We start from the raw sequence: 13,677 nt of genomic DNA on the forward strand, positions 1-13,677 counted from the left end.
CAATTCATTCCAACTAGCTTATTTCATAATTTGAAAGGTATATATCATGTACAGATTGTGAAATAAGCTAGTTGGAATGAATTGATATGTTTTGTTTGAAAAAACCTGTCCATCCTGACAATTTAAAAGATGAAAATAATAATAATAATAATAATAATATTAATTGCTTTAATATTTACTCAAACTAATTTACACGTAAATGATTTAATTATTTTTCAGGAAAGCTATATAAAGTTAAAATTACTTTCCAATACGAATGATAATGTTTCTGAAGGTGGAAGTGACGAGGGAACATCTGAAGAGCTATTAGGGGCAACTGGAGGATATTGCGAAGAATGTGAGAAAGAGGGAAACAAAGGACTCTGTTCTCATTCTATGAATGATGAGAATTCTGCTTCTTGCTCTCAAATAAATAAAGAGTTATTAGGTGTAGAAATAGATAGTGATTCTGATGAAATTTCTGAAGTAAATCAGACTCAAAAGAAACAATCACTTAAAGATATCCAGGGGATTTCAGTAGCCGATATAGAACTCTTTGGAATCTCAGCTGAGTTGGTTTTAAAAGATTTGATTAAAGTTCATAAGGCAATTGCTAAGAATTTTGTTACTGAGGAAAACATCTTAATGCTTTATGATCTGTGTAATCAAATTAAGGAAGCAATAATGTTTTTATCTGATTCTATTGATGAATTTTCTAGGCAGCATAAAAGGAATCAAGCTATTTTATTTAAAATTATTCAAAAAAATCAAGGCTTTTCAACTTATAGAATATTCAATCTTCGAAATGAAAATAAGCAACTCCTTGTTAAAGCTGGCATACTCAAAATTAGACTTAAAAACCTTAAGTTGGCGTTTTCAAAGTATTGCATGCCTGAAAAAGAAAGAATTTTATTTTTAATGAGACAAACTATCGTTGGAAAATACAAAAGTACTAAACTATATAGGGATGAAATAAGGAAGATCTTCAATGATCAATATCTTCCATTCTTACAAGGTATTTACGTTTGTAAATCTTATCCAAATACCAAGTGTACAAAAAAAAATCCATGTAAAAAATGCAAGAAATTAATTTCCGAATTTAAATCAGGTGAATTTGAAAAAGAACTTAGAAAAGTCGATAAAATTGAAAGAAAATTCGCTAAGGTTTCCAAATTTGGAAGCACGGATTTTCAAGAACAATTTAATGAGTATTCAAGTCTTGAAAAAGAACTTCGAAATCTTGAGTCTAGTGCAAGTTCTAGTGATATTTCACAGATTGAATCTATACCCGATGATGAATCGGAAAATGAACAAGTGAAATCAACAAAAAAAACAAAAAAACGTAAAGGCCCATTAATTTCTGTCACCAAGATTAATAATATGATTAATAAAAATCACAAGTCTCGTACAGTAAAAAGATTAGAGGAGAGAGAGAGGAGCAAACTTAAAATTTTAGATGATTTGCACCCAAAAAAGAATCTTAATATATTCAAAAGTGGAATAAAAAAAGAAAAAGGGAAAAAGAAAATGACGATCAGCTCTCCAGTTATATCAGGCCCACAAGATTTTTCCCAGGAAAATATTAACAATCAAGATTCTAGTGACAATAATTCCAATACTCAAGATAATGAAGGTACTGCTAGTAGCAGCATAGATGTTATAACTAGTGGTAATGCTCCAACATCTGATGATGATAATGAATCAGAAACTCGATCACAAAATACCCCAACTATAACTACAAGTAGTCAAAGCATCGAAAGCATTGTTGAAGAAGTCATAGACACAAACTCTAATGAGACCCAAACTAAGAATAGTAAAATAGACCCAATCACTAAGGAACTACTTAGAAAAATTGCCTCCCAGAAAGAAAAGAGGGAAAGAAGAAATCAAGCTAGAAATAGTAAGATAGTTTCTACTCAGAGTTGTGTTGCTTCTGGAGAGACCAACTCTGAAACCAGTTCGAGCTCAGATCAAAGGCCATTTACTGATAGTGACTTTGATTCATCAGTCAGCTCATTTGATAGTTCTGACTATGAGTTTGATACTGACTCAGATTCACCTATGAATGCTCAATTCGCATCTCCTTCAGGAGAATCTACAATTACTAATAGAGACCCAGAAAATAGAATAAATGAACCTTCATCTTCGGTAGAGGAAAGTTCTATTTCAGAGCCCCCAGTTTCTGAGTCTAGTCAATTACAAACTGTAGAGGGTTCATCGCAAAGTACTCAAAATGAACAGCTTCCAAGCCAAGAAGGTCCAAATACTGAAGATGCGAGCCATATCTCAGCTCAAACTTCTTCAAATGATCAATCTCAATTACCTTCATCGTCTAAAAAACAGGGTGATAAAGGAAGAAAAACAGAAATTGCTCACACTCCCCATTTTAAACGACCTAGAAAAAAAGTGAGATTTGATTTTGAATTAAATCAAGAATATTCACTTGAAGATATTCAAAGAAAAGACAGAAATGCCTCAAAACAATTGGGACCTAAAGAGCCAAGTTCAAGCAGCAAATATCCAGTAAGCAGTCTGAAAAAAGTTTTAACTAGAACCCTGAAAAAATATTTAGGTAAAAATACTGAAATGGAATGTACTGCTCAAAATTCTGAAAATTTTGTAGAGAAGCACAAGGATGGAGCTGGTGAAGATCAGGTTGGAGAAAGTTCAACTTTAGAAGAAAATTTAGGATATGAGCAAGGAACTCAATCGTTCATTATTCCTCCTCCGCCTTCGTTTCCTGCACCTCCTCCTCCCTCCATTCCTAGCGGGACTCCATCCCGTACTCCGATTCCAAAGGATGGAAACTTAACTTTAGATCCAAAAATGAGTACATTGGGGCACCAAGGATCTTCTAAATCATCAGAACCAAAAAGTAAGAGAAAGCCTTTAACCAAGAAAGAATTGGAAGATTTACTAAAGAAACACAAAACTGGTGCTAACAGAAATCTGAATGGAGGAAATTCTTTGTCTCAAGATAAAAGTTTAGGAGATAAAAAAAGAACTCCATCGCCTATTATTCCTCCTCCGCCTTCATTTCCTGCCCCTCCTCCGCCTTCGTTTCATGCCCCTCCTCCTCCCTCCATTCCTAGCGGGACTACATCCCGTACTCCGATTCCAAAGGATGGAGACTTAAATCCGGACCCAAAAATGGGTAAAACAAACCACCAAGGTTCTTCTCAATCATCAGAACCAAAAAGTAAGAGAAAACCTTTAACTAGGAAAGGTTTGGAAGATTTAATAAAGAAACACAAAGCTAGTGCTAACAGAAATTCGACTGGAGGAAATTCTTTGTCTCGAGATAAAAGTCTAGGAGATGAAAAAAGAACTCCATCCCCTAATATTCCTCCTCCGCCTTCATTTCCTGCCCCTCCTCCTCCCTTCACTCTTAGCGGAACTCCATCCCATACTTTGACGCAAAAAGATGAAAACTTGACTTCAGATCCAAAAATGAGTACATTGGGCCACCAAGGATCTTCTAAATCATCAGAACCAAAAAGTAAGAGAAAGCCTTTAACCAAGAAAGAATTGGAAGATTTACTAAAGAAACACAAAACTAGAATTAACGGAAATTTGACTGGAGGAAATTTTTCGTCTCGAGATAAAAGTTTAGATGAGAAAAGAACTCCATCGCCTAATATTCCTTCCCCACCTTCATTTCCTGCCCCTCCTCCTCCCTACATTTCTAGTGGGACTCCATCTCGTACTCCTATGCCAAAGAATGGAGACTTAACTTCAGATCCAAAAATGAGTACATTGGGCCACCAAGGATCTTCTCAATCATCAGAACCAAAAAGTAAGAGAAAGCCTTTAACTAGGAAAGGTTTGGAAGATTTAATAAAGAAACACAAAACTAGAGCTAGGAAGAACCTGAATAGAAAAAATTCATCAGATCTAGATGATGAAAAGGAAGAAGAGGAAGAAGATGAGGAAAATATGACTAGCACTGGCCCATTTGACCAAAGACCTCCTTCTCCTCCTCATCCTCCACCTTCATCCGGTTCATTTGCTCCACCGTCGCCTCCTCATTCTCCACCACCTCCTCCACCTCCTCCACCTCCTCCACCTCCTTCTTCACCGCCATCTCCTCCGCCGTCTCCTCCTACTTATACCTCTCTTTCTAACGGAATTCCATCCCATATCTCGACTCAAAAGGATCAAAATTTGAATCTGAGCTCAGCAGTTGGTAAAACAAATCACCAAGATTCTCCTCAATTAAAACCAAAAAGTAAGAGAAAGCCTTTAACTAGGAAAGGTTTGGAAGATTTAATAAAGAAACACAAAACAGGAACTAGTCAAAGTGCAATTAGAAGAAACTCTTCGTCTCGAGCTGGAGGTTTCGGAAATGAAAAAAGAACTCCTCCTTCTCCTCCTCCTTCTCCTTTTTATGCATCCATTTCTGATGAAACTGTACCCTATATTCCCGTACAAAGGGATGAAAACTTGACTTCAGAATCAACAGTGAGTGCAGTAGAAGAATTATATTCTAAAGTGGTGAAGCCACGTAGCAAAAATAAGCCTTTAACTAAGAAAGGTTTGCACGAATTACTAAGGAAGCACAGAACTGGGGATAACAGAAACTCTAATGGAATAAATTCATCATATCTAGAAGATGAAGATTTAATAAATGAGCACAGAACTCCATCCCCTTCTATCTCCCCCTCTTCTACTCCTTCTCCTCCGCCGCCGCCACTACCTCCTCGTCCTTCTCCATCACCACCGCCACTACCTCCTCGTCCTTCTCCATCACCACCGCCAACTCCTCATTCTTACACTTCCCCTTCTAGCGGAACTCCATCTCGTACTCCGATGCCAAAGGATGAAGACTTAAATCCAAACCCAGCAGTTGATAAAACAAAACACCGAGGTTCTTCTAAATTACCAAAACCAAAAAGTAAAAAAAAGCCTTTAACTAGGAGAGGCTTGGAATATTTACTAAGGAAACACAAATCTAGAGCTAGGAAGAACCTGAATAGAAGAATTTCATCAGATCTAGATGACGAAGAGGAAGAAAATGTAGAAAATATGACTAATATTGGCCCATTTAGCCAAGGGCCTCCTCCTCATCTTCCACCTTCATCCAATTCTTATTCAAATGGCGAGCCCAAAAAAAGTTCTTCTAGTGAATCTTTAGTTAGTTCAAACATGAATTTGACAAAAAAGAAAGCCAAATCTTTACAACCTGAAAGAACTAATACTTTAAATATGAGAAGCAGCGACTCATCTTTGCATATGGGTGCTTTAATGAATGCGGGTTATGAAGAAACAAAATTTTCGAGCTATTTTTTAAATAAACTAGAAGAAAAAGGTGAAAAACGATCCAAATTAAAAAAATTAACTAGTCGTATTTCTAATTTAAAATTTAGAACTCACCGGAAAGGAAGCTATAAAAGGAGGAAAAATAAAAGCAATAAAAATTCTACATCAAGTTCAAGAAAGAGTAAAGGAATACCTAGTCCTCCAAAATCTCCTACTTCTGATGTGGTACACACGACTGAAGGAGAGAAAGGCAAATCGAGACTTGAAAGCGAATTACAGCTTGGCACACAACGAACATCACTGAATTCAAAAGTGAATAGTTCAAATGGTTCAATAAATAGCCAAGCAAGTAATTTAAGACAGCTAAGAACTAGAAATTCTGGCTCGAGAAGAAAACAAAAATCACATAAAAAGAATTCGATAAAAAACCGAAATTTGTCCAAATATAAATCCTCCAGTAGCTCTAATACTAATAAATCTAAGAGACATAAGACCGCTCTTTCGAAACATACTGCAAATGAAAGAAGATTGAGTAGAGCAAATTCAGCAAAAAATATGAGATTTGGAACTAACTCAAACACCGAGAGCAATAACCCAAACGACAGTAATGACCTACAATTTGCTCCAATTCTAAGCTCCTCAGATGACAGATTAATTTAACCTGTATAATAATAAAATCCGTTAACTTGCAATATACTTAAAAAAGTATCCCAAAAGTCGTTATTGATTTAGAAAAATTTGATCTTTTGGGTCAAATCCGCTCATTCCGCTAAATTATTATGTTTATTCCAAGCTTAATAGGGTGAAAAAATTAAAAATAAAGAAAAATCAGATATTATAAAATTGTGATACTTTAATCCAAGAAACATATACCGATTTAATATTAAGAATTAAAGCTATTCGACAACTTGATGGTTAAATAAGAAAAAGACAACAGTTTGTGATATTATCTTTTCTTCAATGTTCATATTAATTCTCTGAATTTAGTTATGTTTGTTAATTTACTTTGTTAATATTATCTACAGCAAGCTTAAGAGTTTTGACTAGTTCAATCCCTACCTTTATTTAATGGTCTCAAATTTAATTTTTTTTAGAATTAAAATATTAGTTTTATCATGTTTACTTCCAGTGCATTATTTTTTTTACCTAGTGAAAGATGGTTAATAATAATATTGTGGACTGATTAAATGAATTGTCCCGAAGATCAAATAATGTATGATTTCTGCTGATACAATTAGAAAGTCAAAGTATTAACAAATATAAACTCTATTAAAAGCTTCCACTCTAAAGAACTGTGCCAAATTTAAATTATTTGTTAATATTTTTTTAAAATGCACTTTCAAGTCAATTTCAGCCACTGCGCCCGAACTATTTTTGTAATTTGATGCGCGCCATATTTGTGTGAAAATTAAATCCGATTTCAAATGAAAATTTGAATTAAGAAAGGAACAAACTCGCAATATTGTTATTACAACATAAACTTAACCTATACTTAGCTTTTTAATTTTCTCATTTCTTTTTCTTTAGTTTTTTTTTTTTTTTTTTTTTTTTTTTTTTTAATATAGGTTACTTGTGTGTAAAATTAGAAACACATGAGTCTTTCCTGGTAGCACAATTATTAAATGATGTAAGGTGTAGAGTTTCCGTTTCTACACCTTATAATTATTTTAGTATAAAAATAATTAAATCTGAAAAAAAAGTTACTAATAAATAAAGGGGAATAAAAGTGCAATAAACTTGAATTTCATATTCAAGATGATTGGTCACAATTTATGGTTATATCTTATTGTTATTTTTTTTATAATACTATGTGAAAATATAGATGACAAATTATTATCTTCCAAATTATCCTTATCGAAGAACTTTCAAAGTATCACCCGAGTCTCTCTATTAAAAGCAGCTGCAAATTACGATAGTTCGGATTCAGGTTCAGTCGACTCACTTGATACTATTTCGTTAGGAAGTGACAATAAAGATGTTTTATCAATATCAAGTTCCTCAGACCAATCAGATTCTTCTTCTGTAGCATCAGACGATTTTAAATCTAAACATAAAAAGAAAAAATTATTTGGTATCACAGGAAATCTTTTTAAGAGTAAATCTTCTCCAGAAATCTCAAGCCCAAGTACTAAAAAAGGACTTAAAAGTCAATTACTTAAGATGTTTAAAAGAAGAAATAAAGGTGGAAAAAATGGAAAATCTCAGGAAAATATTGCTAGCTCAGAGGAAGAATTGAGAAATAAAAAGTATAGTTCTTCTGAAGATCTTAAAAAAGAAGTTGATACTGATGATGAGGATGATGATGAAGAAGAAGCTGTTCAAAAACCTCCAAATCCTAATTTAGAGAAAATCTCTGAAGGTGACAATTTGAAATTTGATACTGGTATTATGCAATTATATCTGGAGTCACAAGTTGTTTCTAGTGATTCTCAAATAAATAAAGCAAAAGAAATATTACAAAATAACAAAGAGGTCTATAAGACTGTTAAAAAAGAACATAATAGACAAATAAAAGATTCTAAATGTAAAGAAACTTTACTTGAATCCGTTTTCATTCTTTCAAACCAAATTTATTTGGCGAAAAGTTTTTGTCAAATGGCAGCGATTAAAATTACAAATGAAACAGGGTTTTGCAGAAATAGGTGCAGAATAATTAGCTCAAAGAGCTGTAAGACATGTAAAAAAGCTTTTGGAAGAAAAGAAAAATGTAAAGCTATTTCAAATACTATAGATAATATGTTTAGTGTCTTGGAAAGAATAATTAAAAATTGCCTAATTAAAAATTCTGTCCAAATGGAAGATCTTTCTGCCTTTATATTATACAAGAGTCATACACCATATAAATGTACAAAGGAACAATATCGGATACTTAAGGGTAAACTTGAAGCTAAAGCATATCAAATAGCTCTAAAAGTTTCTATTATTAACAATGTTGTTAAGCAAAAAAATATTTGTAATAGTTGTACTAGACAGGAATGCTTGAGTTGTACATCAATGGCTTACTGTCCACAATGTCCGGGACTTGAAGATCTTTCCTCATGCAGTAATTGCCTTGCTGCTCAGAATTTACAAAGTACACTCATCTTAGAACGAAATCAATTAATTAAAGAGGCTCGAAGAATTTTTAGTAAAATTCTTTCTTGCGAGAGTTTTTTGGCTCTCACAAGCAAAGAAACATATAATATTATGGATGCTCCAACTGAGTCAGAAGTAGGAAAGATTTTGGAAGAAAAAATTAATTTGGTTCTTTCACGTTTCCTAGCTCATTCTATTATGGATCATTCTCATTTTAAAGCTGATGGTGCTGAAAAAACTAAAACATATCAAAAGTTACCTGATGATATTAAAAATGCAATTTTGAGTGGTGTTAAGCTGAAGACATCAAGCCAACAAAAGATTCCATATGAACAATACCCTACTCAACTGAGTGAAGCATTCAAAAAGCATAAGAAAAGAAAAGAAAAGTATGGTCCTTCGGGAAGTGAGTATAAAATTCCATCAATACCTCCACCTGAATCTACTGATGAGGAAAAAAAGCTAGCTATTATGCTCTTCGAAAATGGTATTTGTACATACCTTATGATTATTTTATTGAACCAAGAACTCAGGAATTGTAATGCTGAAATTGATAATAAGTCAAGCCAACATGATGGCTGTGAGAATTGCAGATTTGATGGGTGTAGAATGAAAAGGTGTAGCAATATTCCAGAAATAAGGTCTCTAATTATAAAAAGAGAAAATTTATCTGAACAAATTCAGAGATGTAATGAATTAGGGTTTGTTTCTCAGGCAGAACTAAAAGCTAAGATTGATGAAATGAAGAATTCTGGATTACTTTCTGCTGGTACTACCAGTGGTGCAACCAGCAGTAGTGCAACCAGTAGCAGTGCAATCGGCAGTAGTGCAACTAGTAGCAGTGCAGCCAGCAGTGCCTCAATAGTGGCTCAAGTAGAAAAAGAACCTGAAGAAGATGAAGATGAAGACGGGGATGGAAATGAAGATGGAGATGATGCAAAGGATGAAATAACAAGGTTGTAGATCTAATGATTAACTAATAATTAAAGAATAAAGAAGAATGAAAAAAAAAAATTTTAATGTTTTAATACAAATAAATTCGTAAATTAATAAATTTTCTTAGTTGAATAAAGTAGATCTGATATTCACGTGTTATTAACGTTTAGAACTGAGAGTAAACCAATGCTTCAGTTAATTTAATACTAGATGAGGAAAGCATCAAAGCATTAATTTAAGTTGTAAATTTAAATTTCTTTCTTGTTTTAAAGAATACCGTGGTAACATCAATTCGCGCAAAGTTGTAATTTTCTTTTAGAGAAATGTACCAGATAGACTTACTATAAACTAAATTCTGTGTATATTACCCAAAATAGAATCAAACTTGATTGCGGGCTAGCATCTACATTAAGTAAAATTATGTAGCGGTACTACCAGTACCGTTTATGTCTAGCCTCGAATATATTTTATTTGAATTTATGTGGAGAGTAATCTTAATAACTTAAATATTTAAATACTTAGATACTGACTAACATAGTATCTACATAATTCGTTATTTTTACTATTTTTTTATATTTTTTCTCATCACTTTTTTTATTTTATCTTGCTAAGTCGATACAAAAATGAAACTCTTTTTTTCAATCTTAGCATTTGTATTTGTGATACTTCAGGTATCTAATTATCATCCAACAACTCCATATTTTTCCTTACTGCAAACTTCTCCTGCCTCTTCTATTGAGCCACATGTTTCATCTACTAATGGTTCAACAGTAGATTCAGGTGAGTCAGATAAGAAAGCTGAGAAGGCCAAGAAGAATAAGAAACAAAAGGAGAAGAAGGAGAAGAAGGAGAAGAAGGCCAAGAAGGGTAAGAAGGCCAAGAAGTCAGAGGTTAAGGAGGAAGGAGCTCAGGATGGAGTTAAGGAAGGAGGTCAGGAAGGACCTCAGGAAGGACCTGTCGAGGAGACCGAGGGCAAGAAGGGCAAGAAAGATAAGAAAGCCAAGAAAGAGAAAAAGGCCAAGAAAGAGAAAAAAGCCAAGAAAGAGAAAAAGGTAGAGACTCAGGAGGGTGCTACTGCTACTACTGCTGCTACTGCTGCTGAGCAAGAAGCTGCTCCTGTTGAGCAAAGAACTGTTTCTGTTGGCGAGGAAACTGTTACTGCCGAGGATAAAAAGGCTAAGAAAGAGAAAAAACAAAAGAAGGAAAAGAAACAAAAGGAAACTAAGGCTGAAAAGGAAGCAAGAAAACAGAGGGAAAAGGAGGAGAAGTTGAGAGAAAAGCAACAGAAGGAGGAAGAGAAGAGACTAAGGAAGTTGAAACAAGCTGAGGAAAAGAAATCAGGTAAAGCAAAGAAGGGATATGATACTTTTGCTGAGAAGTCATCCTTAGAGGAACCAGCTCTGGTAGATGACACTTGCAAGCCTAAAGCAGGAACTCACTTGGCCACAGTGCAATTAGATGTCTTAACTAAGGCATCACAAATGAGATTCAGCCATCCAGAAAGTTTTACTCATGGTTACTCTTCTTCAATTATAGGTCTTGATGATAACTTGGAATCTTTGATTGCTAATGAAATGGAGCAAATTTCAAAGTTGTCTTCTGAATTGGCAGTTTACAATGTCAGAGTTACTAGAGATACAAAGGAGCTCCTTTTACAGTTGGATAAAACTATTAAATTGGACGAGCAATATAAGGATGAAGTTATTTCAGTAGTTAATGGGCTTGATGTTGATAGAAAGTGTTCCAAAGAATTAGTCAGGGGGGTTGGTTCTTTGTTAGTCAATTTACAAGGTAAAAATGATGCCTTATACGCAAAGTCATTGCTCCTCACAAAGTTAATAAATAAAGAAAACGAAACCAATCAACCTGAAACAGAGGAAATCCTACAACTTAATGATGCTTTGGTCTCGCACCAAAAAGTTATTAGTACTAGATTAGGATACATTTCAGACTTGAGCGCCGCGATGTTGGTTTGCCAGAAGAGAGATTATATTCCAAAACAAATTGTATGCGCTCCTACTAGTAATTACCTCCCCAATCCTAGAGAATGTACTACTGATGATCTAGTCAATTTAATGGAGAAAATGATATTCAATGTTATGATGAGATTTACAGAAAACTCATATCTCCAAAGTTGTTCCGATAGAGTCTCTACCTGTAAAGATCTCTGCTCTAATGGAGATACTTCATGCTTGGAATGTTTCACCTCATCACTTTGTGAAAGAATTCATCTTTTCAGAAAGCACTCATATGGCAAGGATCTCGTCAATACTGCTAACAAAGCTTACGAATGCGAAACATATCTTTACTTGCAATTTAAAAAAAATGAAAGCCAATAATTTATAAAATCAAATTTTGAATTACTGTGAATTTGACTAGTCGAGATTTGTCAAATTTGCACTGTATAGTAATACTCATATCTAGTGGCATCTGAAGCAAGATTTTCTACGACTTGTTAGATATTACCATTACAGGTAAATATTCCGTTGGAGATTTAACCAAAAATGTTTTATCTAAGATTAGTGTACTATTGATGGTAGATTAGTATGTTTTGAGTATTCTATGGATTTTTGATTATTAAAATATTTAATTCTTAGATTCATCATAGTTGGACAATTAGCAACAAAAAATAAATATTAAAATTGGCAAATAATTGTTATATTTTGCAGGTCGGAAGAAAATATGAATTGAGCGATCATTTAATTCTTATTTTGCAAAATTCTCCCCTTTATAATAATTTAAGAAAAATCACGAATATTGCGCAATCTCGTAATTGAGTAATAAACTCTAAATTTTTTGGTTAGACTTAGAGACAAAGTCTTTGAATTTGAAAATTATATAACACACTTAGAATACCTTTTAGAATATGTTTTAGCCTCAGAATACTTTTTTCTGATTCTCATAATTATTATTTGGATTTATTTGCTGCTTTAAAGAAGAAAAGTAAAAATGTGATCTGATTTGGCGACACTATTATTAAATTTGAAAATGTGTAATTTATCTTTATTTTATTGGAACTAAATATTATCTTGGTTGGAATTCTAATTAATGGCACTTTCTTTATCTTAATACTGATATGAATCATGAATATTATATTGGCTTAAATAAATAGTACAATTGAAATGAAATGGTTATGAATAGAATCTCTGATTATTTAAGTTAGTTTAGGAGGAAGAGAGCATAAAATAATATTCATAATAAATGAACTAATTTTTAGCAATCAGTTCATTGCTATTCAACACATTAAATTGAAAAAATAAAAGTCCAATGATCGATATAAGTGTTAAGTAAGCTGAATATTATAATATTGCTTTTTTATCTAGTAAAACTTAAAATCATGTATGGATAGAAATAATTAATGTGATCTGTTAGGCGTTAAAGCTATGATGAGATATATCAAAATCATTATTGGCTGATAGGAATTTTATTGAAGTAAATGGGGAGTTTCTTGTAATTTTAAGATATCACGATTTTCCACCTATTTTTTTTCGTATAAGAAAACTTTTCCTGGTAATTTTATTGGCAAAACTTAATGGTATAGAAATACACACAATGAATTTGAAAACTGGTAAATTTTTTTTTTTTGGTTTAGTGATTGAATACAAAATCATTACAGAAAGAATCTTCAAAATTAGAATTAACTTGAATATTGGTGAATGCTTTACTTATATTACGAGTAGCATACCTTTACTTATTTTTGCTGTCGCTTTATATTTGAAATAAATTCTAATTAGGATTCTTTACATTCCGCTAATAATAAATGGCAATAGTAATAATAATAAATAGTAATATTATTATTATTATTATTGATTATAACACTATCTTTATGCAACTAACTGTTGCTACTATCACAACTATCATCACTAAAAATTATGTCGTAACATTTTAATAGTAACGAAAAAAATTTCAATTGATTAAACTTCTTGATTATTCAATTAGTAATAAATTAGAAAATTGGCCAATCATTTCAATTGTACATAAGGCTCCAATAATTCATGAAAAAGAAATTGGGATTTATTATACTCAATGATCTAAGAGTATTTAGTATTGAGAAAAGAGAATTAATTAGAATCTAAAAAAACTCTCTTCTTTATTCCCTCTATTTAGGGATTTCCGAAAGTTTTCTTTTTATCAATCAATATTAATACTAATATTCTTTAGAGAAGTGAAAAATGGTTATAAATTAAACTTCTCATTTATTGAAATTTACTTCCCTTTATATTTAACTCATCTTTCTTTCCAATTCACCTCAATATATAGTAGGTGAATATTGAAACGAAATTCATTGATTTCAAATTAACAAAAAGTTAATTCAGAATTTTTCCCTTCGATTACAGAAATTTATTCATCCAGTCATTTCCTTCGATTCTTACTACATTCCTTTCAATATATTCTTACTTGCTTTTTCCTAATTTTGTCTAAAATAGA

General features: G+C 32.6%; 3 protein-coding genes across 3 annotated transcripts; all 3 read left to right on the forward strand.

The window, feature by feature from the left end:
- The first annotated feature begins 129 nt into the window (after window positions 1-129).
- Window positions 130-5,898, forward strand: Chro.50392 (hypothetical protein). The annotated part of the gene is made up of 1 exon (XM_661506.1): window positions 130-5,898. The coding sequence occupies one exon, from the start codon at window positions 130-132 to the stop codon at window positions 5,896-5,898; it is 5,769 nt and encodes a 1,922-aa protein (XP_666598.1).
- Window positions 5,899-6,993: 1,095 nt separating this feature from the next.
- Window positions 6,994-9,276, forward strand: Chro.50394 (hypothetical protein). The annotated part of the gene is made up of 1 exon (XM_661507.1): window positions 6,994-9,276. The coding sequence occupies one exon, from the start codon at window positions 6,994-6,996 to the stop codon at window positions 9,274-9,276; it is 2,283 nt and encodes a 760-aa protein (XP_666599.1).
- A 596-nt stretch (window positions 9,277-9,872) lies between these two features.
- Chro.50395 (hypothetical protein) lies at window positions 9,873-11,588 on the forward strand. The annotated part of the gene is made up of 1 exon (XM_661508.1): window positions 9,873-11,588. The coding sequence occupies one exon, from the start codon at window positions 9,873-9,875 to the stop codon at window positions 11,586-11,588; it is 1,716 nt and encodes a 571-aa protein (XP_666600.1).
- Window positions 11,589-13,677: the final 2,089 nt, after the last annotated feature.

Source organism: Cryptosporidium hominis (assembly GCF_000006425.1).
Source record: "Cryptosporidium hominis TU502 chromosome 5 CHRO015140, whole genome shotgun sequence".
Lineage (NCBI taxonomy): Eukaryota > Apicomplexa > Conoidasida > Eucoccidiorida > Cryptosporidiidae > Cryptosporidium > Cryptosporidium hominis.